Genomic DNA, 26,194 nt, shown 5'->3' on the forward strand with positions numbered 1-26,194 from the left:
AATAACCGAAGACAGCTGAAGAACAATTCACTGCACTGCTCTTTTAACCAGACGAGGTCTAACATGAAATTCCAAAAATTAGAAATCACCTGTGCACACACATAACTTTGCTCATTTACCTGGTAATTGATGGGCCAGTGCCAGGGCTTGGATGTTACTTCATTCTCCTTTGGTTTGAGGCCACTGTTTCCCTGCAAGAACAATGAAGTGATAATTAGCAGACATTTATGCTATGGGCGTGTTTGTAACTGACCATATTCTCCCTGGATGACTAACTGCCCTCCTCACATTCACAGGACAAAATCCAGGCCACTCCTATTGTAATTGTCTCTCTCACTATTAACCTTCAGTGATGATACAAAATTTCCTGTATATGCATATACAAGTAATATGTTACAATACCCCAGAAAATGACGAAACAGACTAAGCTCAGGTATCCACTGTGCTATGGTTCTGGAAGACTTGGCTTCTTATGGTGAAACTCCTCCCACCCCAACCCACACACAAACCCCTTCATTAACAGAGAATTTCTGCAGGATTAGATGCACATCACATCTAATGCAACTGCATGCTTACCATGAAGATGGCTTTAACATTTATTTGCACTCTCACATCCTCTTAAATGCAGAGTTTCAGACACTCTTTACAAACAGATTTTGCTGAGACTTTGAGAAATGCTATTCTCAGAATCAGGCTGGCAAAACTGTTGGACAAGGTGAAAACGTAACAAAACAACAGGAAGTCCCAAGTGTAGGGACATCAAATCCCAGAGTCCCAAGTACTTCCTTAAGCAGTAAGTGTCACCTTTCAAGGGTGCCCACGTACACTCTCAGAGTGATGAGAAAGGATGGTTACAAATCTTGTTTTTTCTGTACTCCTATAGTGTTTCTTTAAAGTCTAAAAAGAACATTTATGAGTGCAAGAATGTCTTCCTTCAGCTACTATCATGAAAGATTTCACAGTGTCGAACTCACAAATACCAAGCAGCCTCTCCAGATAACACCAGCCATCTGGGGAAATGCTTTCTATCTTTCCCTGCTGCCGACACAAAACAGACCTGGATCCTAGTATTGTTCTGTTTCAAGTGGACAGTTGGGCATAGTCACTAATGAAATAACATTTTATTAACAAAGTGGAATCCAACCCACTCTACCTACTCGGATCATAACCATATGAGACTCCAGCAGAATCTCTGGAAAGGAGGGTTTCAGAACATCCAGACTGATGTTGCGCACTAAAGGAAAGAGGAGAGTTTAAAACAGAATTCATACACTGGTCACTTATGCTCCCTTTATTGTTAAATTAGGTTCAGTAGGCATGGCACAGTGCAGACAGCAGGAGGAAGCTAAGCACCATATAACAACATGCTTTGATCGGCCCTAATGCCCCCCACTCTTTCTACTGAGCATTAAGGTGCCAAAATCTGGCACACAGGAAGCTCCATTGTGTACATGAGCAAGACTTAAGTCACATGCTACAGCGAACTCCAGCTCCAAATCCATTTCCAATATAAAGCTTTGACTGCTTTAAATTATCTTTCACCCTCTTCAAAAGTGGGAAGCAACCTATATATTTTCATAACAAAAAAGGAGATGCAATCACATACACCTGGGATTGATGTGGTCTTCAACATTCCAGAGGGAATTAGGAGACTCCTTCTGGTATGGCGTACAAGTGACTTCCACCTGCTCCCAGCCCCTGTGAAACAGGAACACTATTAGCCTGCCATCAACAAAAATTCCAATCTTGATCATTCCAACTAGCACTCATATACTTTGGCTTTCTGCAGCATACCTTCCTTTTGGAAGAACTGGACTTAACAGAAGTCAGACAGAAACAAGACACAATCTGAGGGTATCAGAAGACCGGAAGCACATAAAGCAGACACATATTTGTGTTCCTGTTGCTTAAACATCTATGTCTCTCCAGAAATAAACAGTGGCCTCATTCTCAAAGGTGCCGGACATTGTTTTCAAATGCAGGTTTCTGTTTGGAATGGGCAATGCATATCTGGCTCAAGAAGCCAAAGCTTGGCAACTGAGGGATCTTCACAGGAAGTCATAAAAGCAGATCCCTTTTCAAACAAAAGGGTAATTCAGCTCTTCCAAAAGTATAAGAAATAACTTCACCTGTAAACTGTGACACCCCTCATGGCAGACCCACTAACTGGAACAAAAGAAGTGACTGAAGTGACTGAAATGCCATATTCAGCAAAAACTACAACTAGGAACTGTATCATACCATTCCACTCAGATAAAGGGGCATGTTCCGTTGACCCAAGGCACCTCCCACTGACAGGGGATGTTCTTTTGCAAGCAGTGGGACTTGCTGCATCAGCAGGACATGTCTTGCACAAGCCAAAGCATGATGCCCTTACCTGAACCAAATGGTAAGATGCATCCCTATAATTCCAAGATTACCTCTGAATACCTACCATTTTGGCAGTGTCTTTCCAGTTGAACCCAAAATACAGCCTGTAGCCAGATGAATCAGTCGAATTTGACTACGTAGGACCTTGATATGTTTCCCAGCTTTCCTTCCCACAACTTCAATTCGCCAGAAATCATTGGAATCTCCAGTCCCATTCTAGCAAATACACAGAAAAAATGCAAGGAGAAAGAGATGTGGGCTTCCAAAGCTTCATATTAGGAGGATGTTAATATTACAAGTTTTCATACAATATTTATTAGCTTTTTGTTTTGAATCACAAACACCATTAAAACTGCCATTCCTGGTTTTTGAATAGCATGTTTGAGTGGGTTACAAGAAAAAAAATATATAGCCCTTTGTTTTGGGAATATGTCTCATATGGCAGGATGAAGTATTGTTTTTGCTAACTTACTATGCCATACCCAGTGACCTGAAGGTGCTTTCTTGTCAACGGGGCCTCATGCTGGTGACTGTGCAAGTTTCTAGAAGTCCTGTAGTTAAAATAAAATCACAGTGTTTGGTTTTATAGTTGGAACAGTATGAGCAGCAACCTTTCATGTCAATCAACACAATTCTCAGTACAAGCTCTCTTCCAAATCACCTTTAATGCAGCAGACCAGGGGGCAATATTATATTACTTTACCAATGCAGGGCACTTCTGCAAATGTATAGATTTCAAGATGAGTATTTACAGTGAACTTTTTCTCCCAAGAAGCTGAAAGACACAGCTCAACTATCTATGACAGGCTCATTCACTTCCTATAACAAGAAGAAGAAGAAGAGAAGAGAAGAAGAGATTGGATTTATACCCCGCCCTTCACTTGGAGTCTCAGAGCGGCTTTCCCTTCCCCTCCCCACAATAGACACCCTGTGAGGTGGGTGGTGCTGAGAGAACTCTCACACAAACTGCTCTTTTTCAAGGACAGCTGTGCCAGAGCTTGTGACTGACCCAAGGTCACATCAGCAGGTGCAAGTGGAGGAGGGGGGAATCAAACCTGGTTCTCCTAGATTAGAGTCCGCGCACTTAAGAGCAACAACTCACAAGGTCTAAACAAAATTGTACAGAAATGCCACCGACTGACATGAAGCAGAAGAAAACAACAACTATAATTATTTTTAAGATGACTTATCAGAATACGATGTTATGAAAAGTGTGCAGTAAGATGACACAAGCAAACACAATGTCTGAAAGTGCCACTACTACACTGAAAAGGATTGCCAAACATAGTAGAATACTTTGATAGACTTAAGTCATGTCCAGGCCACAAACAGTTATATTCATATTCCATGTTCCTACACACTGTGGCAGAAATCATCTAGCGGTGACTCTGAAGGGCAACAATCGACTTAGAACCTGTGAAGGACACACCCACCCCACCAAGATTTCAAATTCAATGGCATATAAATTCACCACCTTCCTGCACTCCTCGGTGTAGCACTGTCGCATGCACCTAAAGCGTGGGAAATTTCCCAAGGAAAGGCTCATTCCCTCAGAATGCCTCATCTTGACAGCTGGGAGCCAGCAGCTTAAAGTTAAGCACAGTGATGAGGCAAGGGAGCAGCATGGGCTGAAACTGACGCTATGCATACACTTACGTGGGCATGCATGAAACAAGCACATGTGACATCAAAATTAATTTCTGCATGGATTATGTCTGTAGTATTCTGATGAACCAGGTGAATTTCTACATGGTGAAACAAGACCACCTGATGCTTCCTTTGTACCCCATTTAGCTTTTCTAGAGCCTTTTCTGTCTCAAACACAGCTAAGTGGTTGACCTACACATGGAGGTGTTAATTTAGGTGAATAATTGTCAAGGGAAGATGGGTGCTTTTGAAGCTCGGAAGAAAAATAAATGCACTGCAAAATTAAGCATAATCCATACCTGTGCTTAATAAGCCAGGCAACACTTTTATACCCTATCTAGTATTTCATAAGCATGGAACTGTGGGTCACTTTACTTTTCTGGCATTGCTCCAATGCAAAAAATAAGAAAACAGAACTCCATACAAGGATATACAGAAACCTGAGGATATAATCAAAGAAAACATTCAAGAATACATGTGGAAAATACAGCGAAGGATAGCAGGTCACCAGTACCTGCTCTAACCAAGGTAAGATATTGGTGGATCAGATATCCTACTACCACTCACTCACAACTGGAATTGCCTGCTCAAATCAAGCCTTTAAAAGTCTTTAGCATTCCTCTGATTTCCTAAACAGCTTACTCTTTGTGTTCCAGACGGATAATATCTCCATGCTTCACAAACTCCACAGGCAAAGAAGGGTCTAAATAATCTGGGGGAACAGAAGAATCGGTCACAACATGAGATCTGAAATGGATGGAGAAGATTTAAGCATGTTGATAATATACTAGGGAAACATTTTTAAAAATCAGCTTCTAAATCTTTGAATTAGTTCAACTGCAAAACAATTAAATAGTTCTGGTTACTTCCTGATGTGGCCATTATAACAGAACATTATGACCCACCAGAGAACACTACACTAATATCAACCAGATATATTGCCACCTAGTAGAAAAGCTGCTATAGCCCTGAAGCACTGGGGAATACTAAAATAATATTAGCTTTAAAAGCTGTAAGACAATGGAAGTGAAATTGGGAATGATTAAACATATAAGAATCTACATGGTGGACCACATACCAGCAGAATGAATGTGGAACTGTGTTCGGTATTAATGACAGATTTCACTTTGCAACCTTTGGTTTTGATCCTATCTTTTTCTCAAACTAATTAAATGCTACATATTGAGATTTGGTGTCTCTGCAGTTCATACCTTCATAGAAAACAGATAAATACAATCCAATTAACTGTTGCAATTTTGTATTACAGCTTTAAATTAATCATCACATTGATAAGACAACTCTTTAAAGAACTAAATTTTGATAAAGTTGGATATTTCCCAGAGAAATATAAAGACACCATGAAACTGGATCAGGAAGGATCACATTTAATTTTATATTTTCGGATAAGGCAGCCCTGAAACGTCTGAATCACCTCAAATGCTTACTTAGGGGTTTCCATGCTGCTGCCTGCACAAGCCCTTCCCCCAAAGCAGAGGAAGACATACTTCCAAACCAAGTCTGCAGGAAAGACAAAAAAGTGTCTAGACTCTACCACCCTCAAATCCAAGTGGATGACTCAATCCTAATGGGCAAGGCAGAGGCATGGCTATGAATGAACAAATTCCATCCAATTTAAGAATTACTCTGGGTAAAAACTGAGAAGTGTGTCTACAAATCCTAGGGAAATAAGCCCTTGTGGCATGCCCCCAGGTCCTTTTTCTTGAAGAAAGAATTTACCTGTGTTCAAGTTGTATTTCTTTATAATCCATAAATTATTCAAGTCTTTGTGTAAATAGGCAGTGACCTAGAAACATATAGAAGATATTGTATTTCATCCCTTCCAGTATGTTAATGTCTGGTCACCAACCATCAGCCACACTTTATAAACCCACTGCTGATAAATAGACTGCTGTCAACTTCTGAAGGAACAGCTTTGCAAAAAGTGCCTACAGAAATATTTAAACTACTTTATAAAAGCAGCTTTTGTGATTTACTGTGATAATTATTCAAAAGCAGCAAGAACTCGTTCCTTCTGTTTTCCAAAGTCAAATTTAATAGAATGAATTCATTCTTAGTACAGGTACGAACTGAAATACATCATTAACCTTGTGGAAGTTATTTCACCCACACATGTAACAATTCAATAAGTCTTACAAAGTCAAGAAGCAGAACACAACATAAATAATCCCCATTTCCTGTAGAACTGTAGCTACTCTTTAAACTCAAACACGCTAAACACGAAGACACCACTGTTTCCATTTTTCTGTTACAAAGGCAGAAACAGTGGGCTAGGATCTGGGATTCCCAGGCTCGAATCCCAACTTTGCCCTGGGCCAGTCACACACTCTCATTGTGAGGATAAAGCACATAAGCCACTTTCAGTCCCCACTGCAGAGACAGGCAGAGTACAAATTCAGTAACGAAACAAACCTACATTTCCTCAGCTGTTTCACATAACAGACAAAATTATACCGTTGTAAGAAAATAACAGGACAGGTATGGAGAAGGGAGCTGAACAAATAAGTGATATTAATACATTGCAATTCTCAGGCCGTAAAACACTTCCAACATCCACAAGCAATGAAAAAGTAACAAAGCAACACAAGACAGTGACTGTCCTTATCAGAGGACATCTGGGATGGATTTATAAATACCAGGACTGCTTCAGCAAAGCATCTCCTATGTCCGTAAACAAAGAATGGGAAGGGCTTATAATGTACTTGAAGATTTCCAAATCAGTTGCATATATAAGTCCTTCCCATATTTCGTCAGAAGGGTGACCTGTGGAAACACCAACTATATAAGATACTACAAAAGTTCTCGGACCTGCTGCTGCCGTGCTCCCACTCCCTCGGGATACAGATGCCAGTGCGAGTGCAGGTATCCACCAGCCATACGAAGGTTCTTCACTGTTACCACAGAGCCATATGCTAGATCTAAAGAAAGAGAACAACAGTTTGGGACAGCTTACTTGAAAACATTGTCACTGCTTTGCAGTGCCACTACCTGAACACACACCCAAATGCTAATCATATAAAACCAGCCTCACAGCCACGGGGTGATCAGTTATGGTCACAGACGGATTCCAGTGTTTTGTGGAAGTGCTGTCCTGTGACTGCCAGAGTAGTATACAGCTGCTATTTCATGCCAACTCTATAAATCTTTATTAAAACGGTCACAGACCAGCACAAGTCACAGTTCACACAGCAATAAAATACAGACATGCCAACCAGGGGTCATTTCCTGCAGGAGCGCACAGGAGTGGAGCTCCAGCAGTAAAGAGCCCAGGGGGCAGGCACATGCAAAAAGTCCCACCCCTGCTCCCAGCAGACCTCAGTCAGAGCAAGAAGCAGCCAGGTAAATTGCAGAGCTCCCCACAGCCCCCTGGTCCAGTGGCACCTTTAAGACCAAGTTTTATTCAGGTACAAGCTCTCCCTCCTCTGTGAGGACAGATCTGCACGTTTCCCCCCCCCCCAATAGCTAGCAATCCAAAACAGTCCAGTGGCGCCTGAGCGGTGGGTGTTGCCTTCTGACACACTTCCGGTGATGTCAGGGGGTGTGGCATATGCAAATAAGTTATGCTAATGAGTTATGCTAATGAGCTCCTGCACCTCTTTTTCTACGAAATGACCCCTGATGCCAACTTTAACCTTTCCAACTTCCCTGGCTTGCATTAATTAAACAAATTGCACAAGAAGAGTAGAGGTGAAGAATCTAGCAAAAATTGTGGTGGGGCTGTGGATCAGTGGGAGAGAATCCTCTTGGCATGCAGAAGGCCCCAGATTCAATCCCTGGCATCTCCGGTAAAAAGGACCCTATAGAAAGTTATGGGACAGACCTCTGCCTGAGACCCTGCTTCTACCCTGAGGAGACAGTACTGACCTTGATAAACTAATGGTCAGAATCAGTATAAGGCAGCATTTTGTGTTCCATGTGCTCATTCATTCATTTATTTCATAACAGCCTCTATTAGCATTTTAAAAATATATGCCTCTTTATTAACTGTAAGCATACAAGCAGCGTTTTACAAATATGTACCTGTTGATTAAATGTAGCTAGATCCCAAGTCCAGTAGCACCTTAGAGACCAACAAGATTTTTTTGTGGGCATAAGCTTTCGAGAGGCCTGTGTTTTAAAGAGACCAGGGAACTTTCCCGGGAAAAATACCAGAAACCCACATGCTGTAGCTACCCCCAAATATTCCTGTTGATTGCTACAGATTTCAAGTCACACGTTGCTTATTCTTGTTAGAAGTTTTGCTTTTCCTTCCTGCTGTGACAGAGTCGAATAACCACCGAATTAACATGCTGACCATACATCTTCAGGTCCCCGGCTGAAGCAGAGGAGGTGCAATGACAGCATGCTCTTCCCTTAAACCAGTGCTCCTCCCCTGCCTGCTTATCCCAGCTGCCAGAGTACAACAGAGATTGTACCCCCATTTCCCCAGCACTCTGTTATTTGCGCTGTGAGATGGGAGCTCCACAATGCTGCCAGTTAAGTAATGCAACACCCCTGCAGATGCCTCTAGATCCTGAAGGAGATCAGCTTGCAGGTGAGAGCTGAGGCGAAAAAAGCCTCTGACAAAAGCCTCTCTCCGGGGCAAACTGAGGGCCTCCCGACTTGTACCTCTAGCTTGTGACTGCTGAATCTGGGGCACACACAACTAAACAGCACACAGCTTTGGACCTAGTCTACTACTGTAGAAGTCTGGGGTTTGTTCAAGGACAGTATCAAGCATTGGAACTAGTTTTAAGCCACTGCATAACAAAATAATTAGAACTTATCAGTTTTCTGCTTCTGGGATATTTGTAAGATTTTCTACAGCTCCATTACCGTGGAGACAAAACAACGACTACGCTCTCTTCGGCAGACCCTCCTCCCAAACAACCAGTGAAAAGGTTAACATGTCTGCCTATATTTCTGAGCGTCATATTCAATCAAAATGAAGGGCAAAAAGGCAAATGACAAAAGCTTTTGTTTGTTTTAGTTTTCACTATCTTGGAAGTTCTTAAATACACAGGAGAGTTTTGTTCATTTAAAACAACAGGGTTCTGTTGACAGTGCTCACAAGAATCTTTGTTCCCTCAAACGTTTAGATACTCACACTCTGGAACAGAGACATTATGAAGGTTGTTCCCAATCAGCCGGGACTGAAATCCGGAGCTGAAAAAGCCATCACCAGGCCCACTGGGAAAGAACAAAGTATACACAAATCATAACTATATGAAGACAAATGGGCAGAATTTTGGCCTGTAATTTAATAAGAAGGAAACATAACAGTGCTGGTCTATCAGAAAGCACACAGGAAGGAAGATCGCAATTTCCTTAGATGCATATGAAGATCTACATCAGCTAGCAAATAAGCAAGCAACCTTCAGCAGCCTCTGGGCTTATTATGATCAGTTTATAAACTAAATGGGAAACTGTGCTCAAAGTACAGTACAAGTAAACAGTTCTGGGGGAGATACCACTCCAGTCCTTGGTTTGGAGTCTCCCCACAAAACAGTTTTGTACTCTTGCATGTACCAGTGACTCTGAAAGGAGGAGAACCTTACTAAGCAACTGTAGGAGAGTCACTTTTCTTATTTATTTATTATTAAATTTATACCCCGCCCTTCCCCGTAGGGCTCAGGGCGGCTAACAAAGGCAAGAAAGACTTGCAATAAAACATCAATACTCTCATACAATTAAAACGACATATACAATTTAAAAACCAATAAAACAATTAAGGTGCTCAGTAACCACAATCATTCCAGAATCTCAGAAACCCAAAGAGGGCGACCACAACCCTACTGCAACCCAAGCATTCCTGGTAGGCATTGATAATAGATGTTAATAATAGTTCTACCCGGCCTCCTAAGCCCTAACCCCCCCAAGATGGTATATAGACGGGGGGGCAGTGGCGGCCCCTAACCGAAGGCCTGGTGGAAGAGCTCCGTCTTACAGGCCCTGCGGAACTGCGCCAGGTCCCGCAGGGCCCGGATCTCCTCCGGGAGCTCGTTCCACCAGGTGGGGGCCGCCACTGAGAAGGCCCTAGCCCTTGTGACGGCCAGTCTAGCATCCTTGGGGCCCGGAACAGTTAGAAAATTCTGGGCCCCAGACCGTAGCGCTCTTGGGGGAACATACGGGGAAAGGCGGTCCCTCAGGTAGGCTGGACCCAGACCATATAAGGCTTTATAGGTAAGAACCAGCACTTTGAAGCGGATCCGGTACGCTATTGGCAGCCAGTGCAGCGCTTTCAGCACAGGCTGAACATGGTCCCTTCTAGAGAGACCCATTAACAGCCTGGCCGCAGCATTCTGCACCAGCTGCAGGCTCCGGATCTGCGACAAAGGCAGCCCCAACTGTAGGAGAGTCACTTTTCTTCATTCATGGTCTAGAGGGCTTAACCCTGGCATAACAGGTCTCAGTAGCAAATATGAATACTACATGTATATTGTGTCCAAATTCAATGAATATTGACATTTACTGGTAATTCTTGAAAAATTACTAGTAAATCTCAGTTAACAGCCAAATTTATCCTCCTTTCTCTTATTTATGAATAAAGGACAATTGTACCAAAGTGGACCGATAAACACTGACAATAAATTCATGCCACAATCGTATTTAACATTTACTGCTAAATGACCATGCCAATCAGGTGCCTTTGATGAGATAAGACTGATAAGAAAGACTGTCATGTGTGAATACAGAAATAGAGAACTTTTCTTTTTGGCCCCCCGTAGGGGATTTTTTAATTTGCATTTTCTAAAAACTACAACGAAAATAGGGAGGGAATCTACAAATATAGGAGAAAGGAAAGAAAACCCACTAAAAACCCAAGTGTTGGAGGTCATACACTGCTTATAAAAGTATTAGCTTAACAATATAGAAATTGCCTTTCTTAACATTGAGAGTGGCCAATCATCATCATCGACTATGTTAACAAACCATCAAATCTGACTATATAAAGAACATTCCAGGAGAATCGCTAGTTAACTTAAACACAAATTTCATGAACAGTGGCATCTCATTTTACAATTGTTTTTCCCTCCTTCCTTTAAAGCCAATTAATAATTAAATTTCCCTCAGAAGGTGTAACAATGTCAATTTCTCTTCCCAGGCTGTAATCTTCTTTCTTCTTGAATACTTTCCCTGTGGCATTGTCTTGCTGGAACTGGAACTGGTCATCTCAAAACAAAGTCCCTTTTTCTTTTTCAAGGACTGTTATCTGCTTGAATTCTTGCCTTCAATCTTAGAGATCATTCCATTTGTTGCTTTTGAAAGCCAAACTTACAGAGAGTCTATCCGCCCTTTTGCCTGTCAGACTTATTTCGGATATGTTCATGGCATACCCATTCACTTTCAGCTTCGCTTAACGTCTGCATACGGGCCCCACCACTTAAGCCTACTCATTAGACTCTCCTCTTAAATATTGGAAGTCCCTGTGATCAAAGGCTAGTTGCTTCTCCAATGTTAACACAGTCCCTTGAAAATAACAGCCAATATATAGAACAGTTCTTCTGAAGTACCTCATTTTTGCCAGCAGGGGGCAAAGGCTTAACATACCTGTCTGAAAAAATCTATGATTACTTCTGGTCACACGAGCCAGTTGCTCTTCCACTTCCTGAAGAAAGCTTGGATCTCGCTTGCTGCTTCTACTGCCTCGCCGATCGCCATTTTTAAACAGGTCTACTTTTTATAGCCTGCCAACCTAGCAGTTCGAAAGCAAGAAATTGCAAGTAGATAAATAGGTACCACTTCGGTGGGAAGGTAACAGCGTTCCGTGCGCCTTGGTGTTTAGTCATGCCAGCCACATGACCACGGAAACGTCTTCGGACAGCGCTGGCTCTTCGGCTTTGAAACGGAGAGTCGGATTCGACTAGCTTTCGAGCAAAGGAACCTTTACCTTTACCTTTTACTTTTTATAGAATTTGCCAAAGTCCCGAAAACTTGCCCAAACGCTTATTTGGCTCCTGAAGTCTCTCTAATACAGTCTATTGCCGCTTAGGACTCCATCCCCACTACAAAGGCTTTTCTTTAATCGCTTATTTGTTCTTTCCGGGGGAGAGTCCCCCCCCCACTTTTAGTAATAGGGGACTCGCTCATGTTCTGGTGTTCTCGCTTTAACGAACTCACTCTTCAATGTCTGATCGTTCGGATCTCGCCAGGTAATGATTTAAATGCTGTACCTCCAAAAGCTTGTCTTAGTGTGCGTAGCTTAGTCCCATTCGGGAACACAGCGCAGGAACCTTCGGGGCAAAGGGAAGCCTCAATCTGCTGGCAGCGTGCCCACAGAGAGGCAACCCTCAGCATCCCATGGCAAGGGACCCATCACAAGAGTCCCAGGGGGGTGTGGACATTCGTACCCCCTCTCAATGCGCTGATCCACGGATCGCCCCCCAGGAGCTCCTTGGGGATATGGCCGCCATCAGCCCGCCAAAACCGGAAGTCCCCCAGAAATAGAGAACTTAATGAGTATGCTTACCAGCTTATTTATTCTGAATGGAAATAGAGCTGAGAACAGCAACTAGAAATAGTATAAGGGAGTCAGCTACTATAGAAATTTGTCTACTTTGAACAGACACACAACTCTATTAGAACTATGGCTTGTTTCAGTCATCATGCGAAATGATCATCAGAGCATCCAAATATACATGAAAGCCATGGTTTAAGCCTCCTTGTCTGCTTTCAAGTTCTACCTACTCAGCTCCTCCATTTTCTATGTGTAGTGGCTTTCTACAGCTGTAACTACGGCTTGTCAATTCAGACATTTCAACAAACTACGCTTAGGACAATCACACAGCGGAACCCCACCTCCAACTGGATTGCCAGGCTCCGCTTTGCAAGCTGCATGAAAAACATGGTTTGCCAATGTGATGTCTGAATCGAGTCAATGTTTTCATGTTAATGAGAACCTAGAGTACAACAGTTTCCAAATCTTTGACAGGAAACAATAAAAAAGGAAAGAGATTATATATACTGACTCAGTTCTAATTGCATTGTTTACTTTCTGAAATGAGAGAGAAGCGAGGGAAAATACCTTCTGTTTAACACTGCAAAATGAACTGCAAACTGGGCCGTGTAGAGGGCGAGAGGCAGCAGAATGAGGCAGAGTACTCGAGCCATGAAGTGCTTCCCCAGAGTGACCTGCAGCAAACAATTTGGAACAGCTGGAGGAACTCTGAAGCAGGATCCCCATCTCATCAATGTCCTTGTACACATCATCACAGCACACACAAAGTAGCCCACCACAACTTTATATGTTTACATACTTTATGCAAGGTTAAAGAGCAGCAATTCAAAGCAAACTCGTCTTTTATCAAGAAGTCAGAAACAAGGAAGAGTACTTCTGCAAAATTCCAACAAAAAGGGATTCTGCAATATTACCAGCTGCTAGTTCCTTTCATCACCCAACTCACACAATCAGTCAGTTCAGCTAAAATTAAAACATAAAAAACATATGCAACCCAATCACATTCTAGTTTATAATCAGCTTAATGCCATGGTTAGAGGGCTGACGTAGGATCTGGGAGACCAGGGTTCAAACCTGCACTCTACCATGGATATAGTTAAATAGTTTAATTTGGAAGTGTGTAAACTATAACTGATGTCATCTGGGGTATAAGACCTTCTGCCCTTCCTGGTTATGGCAGTATACAGCTTGGCGTTGCTGGGTGCTAAGTTATCCAGCCCTGTATCTCCTGTTTCTTGCAATAAACAGATAATCATCTAATTCACTGGACTCCGCCTGTGTGTTCCATATTTGACCCCGGGGGCATATGGGGCACAGATTTGTGCTACAGAACCTGGCGACCCAGATGGTGGATTCCCCCTGCTGGTAGCGAAGAGCATAGACGCTGGACCAGGTAAAGCAGACACGGTGAAACCTGGTGCACCGGAGCTGATTTCAGCTTTTCCTCAACGTCTCGGCTGACTCGTAAAAGCAGTCTTGCCTGAGCACTGGCAGAGAGAACCCACAAGGAGTCCGGAGACTTAGAATCAGGGTCCAGGAATGGCCGGAAAAAGGTACCTTTTTGGGCAGGGTAGATAAGTCCAGTATAAGTCTTCTAAAATTAGAAGCAGGGCACTGCCCTCTCAGGGTTGGGATCAGGGTCAGTTCAGTCATTAATCAAGGTTTGTAACTGCAAATATCTGTCTGTGCCTGTTTGTTCTGTGTACACAAGCCGTGCTAGCTTCTATAAGCCAGTTGCCCAAAGCTGGGCCTTAACCCGCTAGCTCTCGCAAGTCTAGTTGTTTTCAGTGGGGCTTAAAGGACTGCCCAGTCACCAGTTGTCCGCTGAAGTCATTGCTCATCCTTTGACTCTGCGATTTTGCATTGTTAGCATTTTACTGTAGCTCTCCAGACAAAACACAAATTAAATAAAAGATCATAGCAAACCCCTAAAGTATATTGAACAATTATCTAGTATGAACCATCTCTTATAGAAAAAACATGTGCATAACAGTAATTTTCTGGTTTAAGCTTTCCTATTGTTAGTGCTTTTTTATCGTAATTGAGGAAGGGTTAGCAATCAATAAATTATTTCACCAGTTCCTCTTCTGGAATTAGTACACTGTCTTGCATAGCCTAATATTTATGGAGTTTTGCTGGCATGAAGGGAAATTACTTCACAGCCATCTGCAAGCGGGAGGCTTAAGGATGATGGATTTGTCCCATTTCAAATGCAATTAACTGAGCTGACATTAGAAACCCCTTTTGAGAAATTGGACTGCTGCATCTTTGTACCACACATTGACTTAATTTAATCAGGAAAAACAAATTGTACAGAAGAAAGAAAACCATGATTACCAAATATAAAAACAGTAAGTGAAATAAATTGGATTTTGAAACTTCAAAAGCAGTCTGAGAAGACAACTAGAGAAGAATTTATAACACCTCTGTGAAGATGAGCTTGAATAAACAGCACTATGACAGGCTGCAAAGCCCATTTCTTTGGTATTAATGGGGTACAGATTTAATAACATCTATCCCTTAGGTCAGCATATGTCATATTTGATGTGTCCAAAAAAGTGCCTTGAAATAATTTAAGCCCCTTCTCAAAAGCCAAGCACTGCTCAGGCAAATTATTTGAAGCCTGGAGGGGGGGGAAATCCTTCATTGTGCAAAACTGAACAGATTTGCAGTTTTCTTTATCTTCAGAAAAGCAGCTCAGCCTGCAGGAGCTGCAGCACCCATCACGCACAGCTCTAAGCCAGTAACTGGCCATGATGCATTGTGTGCAAAAATACATCAGCCGCCTATGAATCTTATCACTTGCGCTGAAGGTCAAAACAGCTTCAGCCTTCTCTGTCATAGCAAATTAGAAGCACCATCAAAGGCCTCTAACAAACAGCATTTTCTCATAGCAAAACCATCTTCAGAACTCTACACTGTAGTCTTAAACTAATCAGTGGCAACAGTAGATAACAGTAGATATAGCCATACAACTCAAAACCAAAATTAACTTATGCACCCTTTAACATATGGTACAGATGGAAGCCTTGCATGCTTTCAAAACTGGTATTCCAATACACATTAAGACTGATCGATACCATAGGTATCATCTGGGTCCAGTACAACGACCACTGGCTGCAGCGGTAGCAATGCTATCACAACCTTCTTCTCTGCTATCCCATCGCACAAAACAGCTAAGGATGCTAAGTTTCAGACACTTACCAGTGAGAGACTGAGGTCTCCTAACAGCTCCCAAAGGTTATATATTGTGTTCAATCCAACCAGCAGGACCACAAAAAGACCAACAAATTTCACCCCCATTGCACCTGCAAGGTTTACCCCAGTCAAGCACAGCCAGAACCACCAGGGGGCAGAAAAGGGCCTGAAAGACACAAGGTTTCAAAAACATCTTGTTGAAAACAAACTTTTGGAAGGGGCTTACACCATAAATCAAGAGATACTGTATATCTAAGGCAAGAGTTACTGTATTCCTAAAGTATCACTGACAGAGAAGGTAAAATGTCTTTGGCATTTGCCACACTTCCACATAATGCATTTAAGAATAAGAGATTCAGGATCAGTCCAAGAAACGTTGAGAAGAGAAATCTTAACACCTAAAGCAAGGGATGGCTGCATTAGACAGAGTCAGTGCCTCATGAAGAAAGAGAACTAGGTTCTAGGACAGGGGTGGCCAAACTGGCTCGGGAGCCGCATGCGGCTCTTTCACACATATTGTGTGGCTCCCGGGAGGGTGGCTGGGGAAGCTAAATATCATTAGCAAGCAAATATCATTGGACAAATAAATATCATTATCAATATCTGCTTTTACCCCTTTTGTTATTATTTTTGGCAGTCTCGCTTAATATTAATAAAAAGCAAATCTGCACATTTTCCAATAAAAACATGGAATATTTGTTCATATCTTGTGGCTCTCAAACATCTGATGCTTATTCTATGTGGCTCTTACATTAAGCAAGTTTAGCCACCCCTGTTCTAGGAGGTAATCCTCTCTCCTCAGGGAAGATGAGGCCTCTCCTGTGGAGGAAGCTAATTTGGAGATAATATCTGAACCCTCATGGAAATTATTGTCAAGGAAGTAGTAATTGTTGTTCAGTTGCACAGTCGAGTCTGACTCTTCGCGACCCCATGGACCTCTAAATATAAGGAAGGAAAACCCTTCCACATACAGAATGCTTTCAGGATTCTTTCACCTTGTGTCATTCCTGGGGGTCCATCCCCTTGTATGCAGGAACATATGGACCCATCAAGGAACACCATGGCCATTTGGGTTGTAGGATTCATTTCACATTTTTAGTTACACTTCCCTAAGTGGTAACTCTCACCCTAGGTTCTTCCTAGCAATCTCTAATGCACCTCTTGGCCTCTTCCAGCCTTCACTGAGCCTATATCCAAGTAAGTGCACTTATGATTGCAGGCTTTCATGCCAGTTGTGTTAATTTGCAATGACACCAACAGTAAGAAACATTGTGTGCCTCTACAGCATCTTGTGCCTTACAGAGGAGGCACACTAACTGCCAAACTAAGCCCACAGTCTTTACTGCATCAGCAAATAAACCATAGCAACAGCACAATGGTCCCATTAAAATACACAATAATCATTTAAAATATCATAAGATAAAATCACAACACCTTACAGATTTATCACCCAGAGTAGAGCAATTAATCTGCAGGTCAACTAAGCTTAAAGCAATGTGTTGCAAACCATCCTAGCAGCCTCTGGCCCAAAGCCTAAAAGACCCACAGGACGCTGCACCATTCAGCTTGGCTATTTACAAGGCAATTGTTTTCTTTTTATGGTTTAGTACATTTTGATTCAGCCCTTCCTCCAAGGAGCTCAGAGTGGTACACTCCTTTCTTCCGCCCTTTATCTTCCCAACAACACTTTCTTAGCTTTATGTGTTATGTCTTTTATACACTTATAACTATAGTTTTAATTATTGATTTTATTGCTGTTTCAGTTGTTTTTAGGATCCTCTTCAGGGTCCCTTCTCTGGGTGCCCCTGCCACCTGAGGCTAGATGGGTGGCAACCCGAGAAAGGGCCTTCTTGATCATGGCACCCAAGTTACAGAATTCCATTCCTTGGGAGATCTATCTGTTGCCCTCTATTATAGCCTTCTGCCAGCAGGTGAGATTTATGTGTTTTGTCTGATGTTCGCTCACTGACCATTCTTCCTAGGGTATGTATTTTGACTATGTACCTGGTTTTTTTCATTGTTGAATTACATATTTTGTCACCTTGGGAACCCTAAGCTGGGTGGAAAGGTGATATGGGAATGTTTTAAATAATTTTTTTTTCAAATCTCCCCCCAGACTCTCTTAAGCCACACTGCTAGGATAAAATTGCCAGTCTAAATTAACAAACAAAAATAAATCTTCCCTGAAGTAAAAGGTACTGAGTACATGAAGCTGCCTTATACTGACTCAGACCATTAGTCTAGCAAGGTCAGACTGACAACAGCTCTCTAGGGGCTTAATTAGTAGTCTCCTGTATCACCTGTTTGGTACCTGGCCCTTTTAGTTGGGAGATGCCTGGGACTGAACTTGGGATTTTCTGCATTCAAAACAGATGCTCTACTACTGAAGCACTGCCCTTCCCTAATCACCTGTCCAAATAATGAGGATCAACAATTGACAACTTACCTGTTTGCACAGGAATTATACTTGACCATACTGAATACAGCTCCCATGAGGAAGAACATCAGAATTGGATCAAGCAGAATGTACTGTGAAAGAGTAATGCACCCCGTGTCTGAAAAAGTAAGAGAAAACAGCATCAGCTGTTGACCCTAATCAGTATGTCAAGTAGTTTTGTTAAACGCTTGGTCCAGCAATATTATATTGAACAGCAGAAATAAGGACAAAACAAAACTATTCAGTCCAGAAGCAGAGAACTTGAAGGTGCTTCTTTACAATGGTTAATTGCTAAAATCCCTGAACAAGTGGGAGGTGGAAATGCTACCAACAGATCTTAGGGAACCCACTGTGACTCTAAAGAAGCAGTCACAGTGAATGCCTGTATTCACACAACCAGAACAACGGCCAATACATCAGTGCAATTTGCCACATTCAGATTTCATATGTGTGGAGTGTCCAAATGCTCCCAGAACCACTCCCCGGTAATGTGTTGAATATATGCTGGTGGTTTATTCAGCACTGCTGTCCCAATATACCACAGCAGCTGCATTTCAGTGATAACTGACCTTCCATGTATTTAAACCCTACAAATAGTTTCAAAGATCAAAGTATCCTTCAGAGACAAGTTCCCTTTTAAACTTAAACATATCATTTTGTTTCACTGAGATTGCCTGTCTCTCCCTCGCTTATACTTTCTATGACTGCCAGACAGGATATTGTGCCAGTGGCAATGATGCCATCTCCTACGCATGCAACATGAGGTCAACATCTCCACCACACCCTCCCTCCTCCCAAAGCCAGGCCACTGCCATTTCTTCCCTCTAGTTCAACTTCTCTAAAATCTGCTCCTTCCTTCCTGCAGTTAAAACTCTCACCATATGTCTTCGGTCATCTCTCAAAACTGTTTCTTGCTTGTCTTTTATCCTGCCATCTCTTCTTTTGAGATTATTCAGAAAGCCTCTGCTAAATACTTAGTTATTTACTTCATTTATACCCCACCTTGTCTCCAATTTGGAAACCAAGTGGCTCACAACACTCTCCCCTTCTCTAATATTATCACAACAACCCTGTGAGGTAGGTTAGGCTGAGAGTCGCCAAAGCAAAAGCATTTTTGGAACAGCACCAAAGTGCCATGGAAGAAAAAGTAAAAGCGGAGGACAAAGCTGCTGCAGAAGACAATAGTGACCATGGATCAGGAAGTTCTAACAGTTCAACATGTAGGTCTTCAGAAGGAACTCTGGACTCTGAATCAGAATCAGGAGAAACAGCTCCAGTCCTAACCCACTCAAAGTTAAGTTAGCCTTTGATAAAAACAAACGTAGAGGAAAGAAAACCCGCAAATAACTGAATTCTGAATGTATGATCTCTGTGTCATTTTACATCGAACATGGTTGCACCCACTTCGATTAACCATGCTTGTATTTGTTTGAATTAGTATTATTAGCAGTTAACTTTTTTTTCTCCTAATGAAAAATTTAATTAATAGGGAAGCATCAAGAATCTGATGAATAACCATTATATGATCCTTGTTAACTCTGTATTTTAGTTTAGAAGATTCCTTACCCCTATTTCCTGTAGTGTGTGGAGATAAAAGCAATTAAAAATGTTAAGAAAAGAGGGATGGCAAGTAGCGATGCTGTGAGGATGATGGTCAGTTCTTATTGCCCCACCAGCTGCTCAATGATACTCACCCGAGCCCAGCCCTGAACCTGACCAATACCTGACCCTAGCTCGACACCCTTCAGTTCTCAGATAAAAGTGCTTATATATTAGGAGCAAATTCTGATGCACTTTAAGATTTCTATGAAAATAAAAAGCAATGAATAGCGAACAACCTTAGGAGATTCATCCCTACAACTCCTCCCTGAGTTCATTACTAGATGTAGTCTCAAGATAAAAAGCAAAGAAACAAACTGAGAACAAGAGGCTAGACACTTCAGGAGCCCATTCCATGTTTTCCTTGAAGTCCAATTCCTTCCCCTCTGGGACAAATTAGTAAGATGATTCTTGACATATTAAGAAGACACTTACCAAAAATCAGGATTGCAGCCGTGAGCATTGCTGCAGGCAGTGACTTGGACAACTCCAGCACCGTGAGGTAAGAAAAGGGAATCAGGCACGAACCAAGAAATGCACAGAACTGAATAAAAATAGAAACAATCTTCACCTAAAGGACCTTCTGCTAAGCCAATAACTACCCATCCCATTACTGTCCCACAGAACACCAGAACACCTGTATGAATGAAATAGGTCTTACCCTTGTTATGAAAAACTCTTCTTAAACCTAGGCAGACATTATTTAACAAGAAGCAACAAGGAAAGGGAACAGCCTCTATCCCAGGGGTCTCCAAAGGGGTGCCCATGGGTGCCATGGCACTTGCCAAAACCTTTCTTGGTGCCCGCCGAGTGTTTTTAGACTGTGGATGGGGCCAGGTAGGGCTCCTGCCAAGCAGGGCTTCTGATTAGCCACTGAGATCGGATGGGCTGTGCAGATTAAAATGACTTTGTTTTGGCGGTACCTGTCACCACAGTGTTGGTTTTATTCTCTTTCACATTCCTTTTTCACAGTTTTAAAAAATTACCATTCCTATCCCACCCTCCCCAGCTTCCTCTGTGTTGGGGGGGCTCTACCTCCTGCAGAGAAGAAGAGAAGAGATTGGATTTATACCCCGCCCTTCACTACCCAAAGGTGTCTCAGAGCGGCTTACAAACTCCTTTCCCTTCCCCTCCCCACAACACTCACCCTGTGAGGTAGGTGGGGCTGAGAGAGCTCTGACAGTAACTGCTCTTTTTCAAGAACAGCTCTTATCAGAGCTGCAGCTTGCCCAAGGTCATACAGCCAGGTGCAAGTGGAGGAGGGGGGAATCAAACCCGGTTCTCCCAGATTAGAGTCCACACACTGAACCACTACACCAAACTGGCTCTCTGCAGCAGCCATTTTGTGATTACTCCCACCACACTGTGTCAAAGGCACAGGATTCCAAAGGCATCCACAGGCTCAACAAGGTTGGGGAGCCCTGCTCTAGCCTTTTCAGAGAAGGCTCTAGTTGCTTCAGAAGGCCTATATAGTCTCACCCCTCTCATTCCTATATAATTGTGTTCTTCATATTTGTCCCCTGGCTTCTGGAAAGGAAACGTCCCATTGTAACCACTCAGGTAGCCAGCCAGTCCTATTAGCATCTAGTGAGGGAAAAGGAAAAGAACAAGTCAGGCTAGCTCAGTAGATGAAGAAAGTTATATCAAATTAATGCCCCCTATTATAAAAAAGATATTGTCTACATTTAGAAGTAGGGATGGGCATGAACTGCCTCACAAACGTAAGTTTGTGATGAATTCTGGGCAGTTTGTGTACCAAAGTTTACAAACTGAAGAGCCACCACAAACTTCCATGAATTTTAAGGCGGTTCACGGCAGTTCATGAAGAGCACAAAACAGGGGTTAAATGGCTCCAAGCCAGTTAAGCCCCTGCTTTCTGCTCCTCACCACTCAGTTGTTTTTCACCGGGAGCAGAAAACAGAGGTTTAAATTATTCAGAGCCATTTAACCCCCTGTTTTCTGTTCCCCATCGATTTTGGTGGGAAGCAGAAAGCAGGGGGTTAAATGGCTCGGAGCCATTTAAACCTGATCTCTGCTCCCCACCAAAAGTGGCAGGGAGCAGAAAGCAGGGGTCACAAACTGCTACAAATCAGTTCAGTTCGTGAACCAACCTCCCCATCCCTATTTAGTTCTAGTTTGCTGGTTAAATACACTCAAATGTATGCAACAATCATCCCAGCATTTATGAAAAACCATATATTTATTATGGCATTAATAAGGTCTCCCTGCCTAATTAAGACCAAATATCAATTTTTAAATTTTTGCATGTGGTATTTTCATACAAAGTTACCTGTGTGCAACCATGACAAAAAATATTATAAAAAAGACATTAGATAGGTCCATGGAGCAACAGTCTAGAGCTATCAGCTTGACTTCACATCCAGAAGCACAATCACCAGAACAACCATGGGCACATTTAGAATGTTTACTGGAGATGAAATTATATCAGCATAAAGCCATCCCACAACTAAGGGATTTTACCGGATTCTAAAACATGTAAGAACTTAAGATAGTTCAGTTGCGCTCTGCAGATCAAAATCTACTGGAAGTCCCTGGCTCGAAAGATATCCACCTAGCCTCAACCAGGGCCAGGGCCTTTCCTGTCCTAGCCCCGGCCTAGTGGAACACGCTCCCATCTGAGATCAGGGCCCTGAGGGACTTATTACAGTTCCGCAGAGCTTGTAAAATGGAACTGTTCTGCCAGGCCCTTGGCTGAGGCGGTGGATGTTCAACCATCTTGGCCTCACCTGCTCACAAAAATTTATTATCTGACCAACATCCTACAGGAAGCACTACAGACTGCTCTGGAGCTGTTGTCTTTGTTTCAGATGCCATCTTCTGACTGTTTTAAATCTGGCTATGATTATATGTCTATTCTTTTTTTACTTTTTATATTTTATATGTTGTGAGCCACCCTGAGCCCGCCTGTGGGACAGGGTGGGATATAAGCTTAAACAAACAAGTAAATAGTTGCTTACCTTCCCCAGAGGTGGATGGACATCAAAGAAAAAAGTCCGATTAATGTAATAGCTTCCCATCTTTCCAAAATGTGTTTCATCCCAACTGTGAAAAGGGAAAGAAGTCACTACTATTAGTGACTAGGATAACTAGTAGCCCATATCTTTGCCACCTTTAATTGGGTCAGTGTGACGAATTTTATACAGATCTGTTCAAAGCAAGCCCACAAATCAGAATTCTTCTTTGTCCTTAAATATGACACTACAGATAGGGGTCTGAGACTGGCTAGCTAGAGACTTCTCCAAGTAAATATAAAATAGATGCTAGTCTATACAGTTCTTAGTCATCTAGATCCTCAGTCCTGAATACACCAGAATACAACGTCAACTTTTCTTCCAAGTAGGCTATGAACTTTGGTATGCTTATTATCATCACCTGAGAGATATTATGCAAGAAAGAAAAATAAATGTTCAGAGGTGCCTGAAATGTCACCTACTTCTCAATGCTGGTATTGTCATATATTACTCTTTGTCCCCTATAACTATAATACATAATCAGTACACACAAACAAAGGAAAGGCCATGAAAACTGTAGACTGAGATTTGGTGACAAGATTTTTGCTGTTCAACCCTATCCACCCTCAAGAGCAGAACAGGACAGCAGCTGAAACCACTTGTTAGTTTCCACTTTGAACCTAAGTGGAATAACGTTTGTTTGTTTGTGTTTTAACTGATGCTTTGTATTTATGTTTTATTGTGTATGAATACTGCTTGTCAGTTTTGGAAGCCGCCCTGAGCCCGCTTGCGGGGAGGGCGGGGTAAAAGTGGAATAAATAAATAAATAAATAAAGTAGCCAGAAACCTCCTCACTCTCACCCTATTGCAAAGAATTTAGGCAGTGCAACCGAACTCCTGCACAGATCTTAAATCAATAATCCCATATCTAATAGCTCAACTTCATGCAGACTAAGGTGTACAATCTACATAAATTTGGCTTATTTGCTTCCCAGGAAGGATTGTTCAGAATAGGCTCCTCCTGAGCAGGGATGAACTGGGTTGAGGCAGTAACAATGCTAGAAGGAACACGAACTTGGTTAAACAGATAAATGTAAAGATGCACTTTGAAAACGTAAGCATTAATTCAAGACACAAGTCTACCTTTGATGCATAGCTCACTAGTACTAGCTGTACCACAAGCTGGCACTACTGCTAAAAAGCCTTCTATCAATTGTTCATCAGCTATCATTCCCTTCTTGACTTAGCCAGTGACACTCACTCCATGGCTGATGGAGAGCCACATTCACAATCACCATCAACCATATGACCACCTTAAGACTTGCGTGCCAAACACATACATACAATAATGTAAAATATAACTATTAATAAATAATATTAATCTTTTACATTAACAAATATAGTTACTTCTGTGCAAGTAGGGATTGGGGGCGCCATTGTGAAGTGGTTCTGGTCCTACTTGAAGGGTAGGTTTCAGAAAGTGATGCTGGAGGACTGCTGTTCAGCCCCTTGGTCTTTGGGGTCCCACAAGGTTCAGTCTTGTCCCCAACCTCTTTAACATCTACATGAAGCCACAGGGTGTGGTCATCCAGAGATTTGTGCTGGGTTCTCACCAATATGCAGATGACACTCCACTCTAATTTGCGCATCCAGGTGGTCCCAGGGGAACTGCAGAAACCCTGAACTAATGCCTGCAAGCAGTTTTGGAGTGGATGCAGGCTAATAAACTGAAACCTGACAAGAAGCAAATGCTACTGGTGGGAAGAAAGTATAGGCTAATAAACTGAAACCTGACAAGAAGTGGGAAGAAAGTATGACCTGGGATTTAAGGTTTCACCTGTTCTGGAGGGCTTGCACTCCCCTTGGCTGTGACCATGAGTGCCCTTTACCAGCTTTGACCGGTTAGCCAGCCGCAGCCTTTCCTGGACAGAAAAGATCTGGCCACTATAGTGCATGGTCTGGTTACATCTAGATTAGAGTGTTGCAACACACTCTATATGGGGCTGCCCTTGAAAAGTGATCAGAAACTTCAATTGGTACCAAATGTTGCAGTCAGCATGCTGACTGGAGTGGGCTGTCAGGGACTGTATCAGTCTAGTCTTGGCCCACCTACACTGCCTTCCAATTTGTTTCTAGGCATAATTCAAGCCTTATATGGCTTGGAACCAACATACCTGAAGAACTGCCTGATGCCTTATGAACCAGCCTGACCATTACAGTCATTTTTGAACGCCCTGCTTTGAGTACTCCCACCTTCTGAGATCAAGCAGGTAGCAACCCAGGAGAGAGTCTTTTTGCTCACGAGACCAAAGCGCTGGAACTCTCTCCCCAGGGAGATTTGCTGTCCTTTCCTGTTGCCATCTTCCACCAGAGACTGAAGACTTTTTTGTTTCATTTGGCATTCCCTCAATTATCCCTCCTTCCTAACCAATGTTTTATGCTTTGTATATATTTTAACAGTTTCATCTGTATTTTAACTCTGTTCTCTTTTTGAAGTTGTTTAATGAGGTATGTTTGGGAAAGGGGTTTATTTTAATGGTTGTATAATTCATTGTATAATGTAAGGGCAGAAAAGTGGAATATACATTTTGGAAATAAATAAATGTCTCTACCCAGCACTGCTGAACTGTAGAAAACCATTGTGTATCTGGAGTGAGTGACAAGGGATTGCCCTCTTTGAATTCCCACTTACTTATTAGCATGAAGGACATCAGTTCAATCTGCTAGAAAAGAGAAAGCTGGCCATGCTGAAAGCAGAGTAAAAACCCCACCCACCACTGTGGTCAGTTTGCTCTTTTCCTGGGAGGCTGCCTTGGTGCTGGTGGTTTTACTCTGTCTTCTCTGTGGCCAGCTTGCTCTCTACCCAGGTGCTGGGATAAGCATGAAAAGCCTGTAGAGAAAGGTATGGGGTTTAGGGGAGAGGATGGGCCCTTTACTTCCATATCATGCATGAAGCTCACCTATCCACCAGTCCCCTTGGCAGCAGCTGTTTCAAGGTACAAACCACCTGCCATCCACATGCCCCACCAGATAATAGCTTTACCCCCTTTCCTTGCACATGAAGTGGGTGCCAGTGTTCCCTCTAAGCTGAGTTAGTATGAGCTAGCTCACAGTTTTTTAGCCTCCAGCTCACACATTTATTTATTTTTTTAAATCCCTGGAGGGATATTTTTTTATTTTGCAAATACTACAAAAACTACAAAGAAATATTAGGGAAGGGACTACAACTAAGGATAAAGGAAAGCAAACCACACTAAACTAAAACCCCAAGAGGAGATCTTTTCACTGTTAGTAAAAATGTTAATACAATTAGTTTTAGTATCACAATATACTTGTAGAGTTCTTGCTTATAACAATTCACTATTTATATGTTATTTTGTTAGTTGTTATGAGAGAAGTCTCTGATCATCTTCTTATTCTTCGCTTCAAAAGGCCATTTTCCAAGTCCTTCTGCCTTTACTTAGGCTTTCTGTCTCTAAAAGGGCTTTCTGGATGATGCTTCTGTCCTCGATCCCT

The 26,194-nt window shown here is 42.3% G+C and overlaps 1 protein-coding gene across 1 annotated transcript in view; it reads right to left on the minus strand.

Annotated features, from left to right (window-relative positions):
* The window catches only part of POMT2 (protein-O-mannosyltransferase 2), a 42,491-nt gene that overhangs the window by 11,410 nt on the left and 4,887 nt on the right, over positions 1 to 26,194 (minus strand). The window contains exons 2-16 of the mRNA XM_015418363.1: positions 22,685 to 22,769; positions 21,186 to 21,290; positions 20,142 to 20,250; positions 18,117 to 18,225; positions 15,677 to 15,836; positions 13,040 to 13,146; positions 9,122 to 9,204; positions 6,844 to 6,953; positions 5,755 to 5,821; positions 4,660 to 4,729; positions 2,843 to 2,921; positions 2,435 to 2,586; positions 1,607 to 1,698; positions 1,158 to 1,234; positions 120 to 191 (exon numbers count right to left, since the gene is read on the minus strand). Of these exons, the coding sequence (XP_015273849.1) occupies positions 120 to 191; positions 1,158 to 1,234; positions 1,607 to 1,698; positions 2,435 to 2,586; positions 2,843 to 2,921; positions 4,660 to 4,729; positions 5,755 to 5,821; positions 6,844 to 6,953; positions 9,122 to 9,204; positions 13,040 to 13,146; positions 15,677 to 15,836; positions 18,117 to 18,225; positions 20,142 to 20,250; positions 21,186 to 21,290; positions 22,685 to 22,769 (1,477 nt within the window). The remainder of the gene's footprint in view (positions 1 to 119; positions 192 to 1,157; positions 1,235 to 1,606; positions 1,699 to 2,434; positions 2,587 to 2,842; positions 2,922 to 4,659; positions 4,730 to 5,754; positions 5,822 to 6,843; positions 6,954 to 9,121; positions 9,205 to 13,039; positions 13,147 to 15,676; positions 15,837 to 18,116; positions 18,226 to 20,141; positions 20,251 to 21,185; positions 21,291 to 22,684; positions 22,770 to 26,194) is intronic.

This window comes from Gekko japonicus, unplaced genomic scaffold (assembly GCF_001447785.1).
Source record: "Gekko japonicus isolate JY-2015 unplaced genomic scaffold, Gekko_japonicus_V1.1 scaffold3, whole genome shotgun sequence".
NCBI classification, from domain to species: domain Eukaryota; kingdom Metazoa; phylum Chordata; class Lepidosauria; order Squamata; family Gekkonidae; genus Gekko; species Gekko japonicus.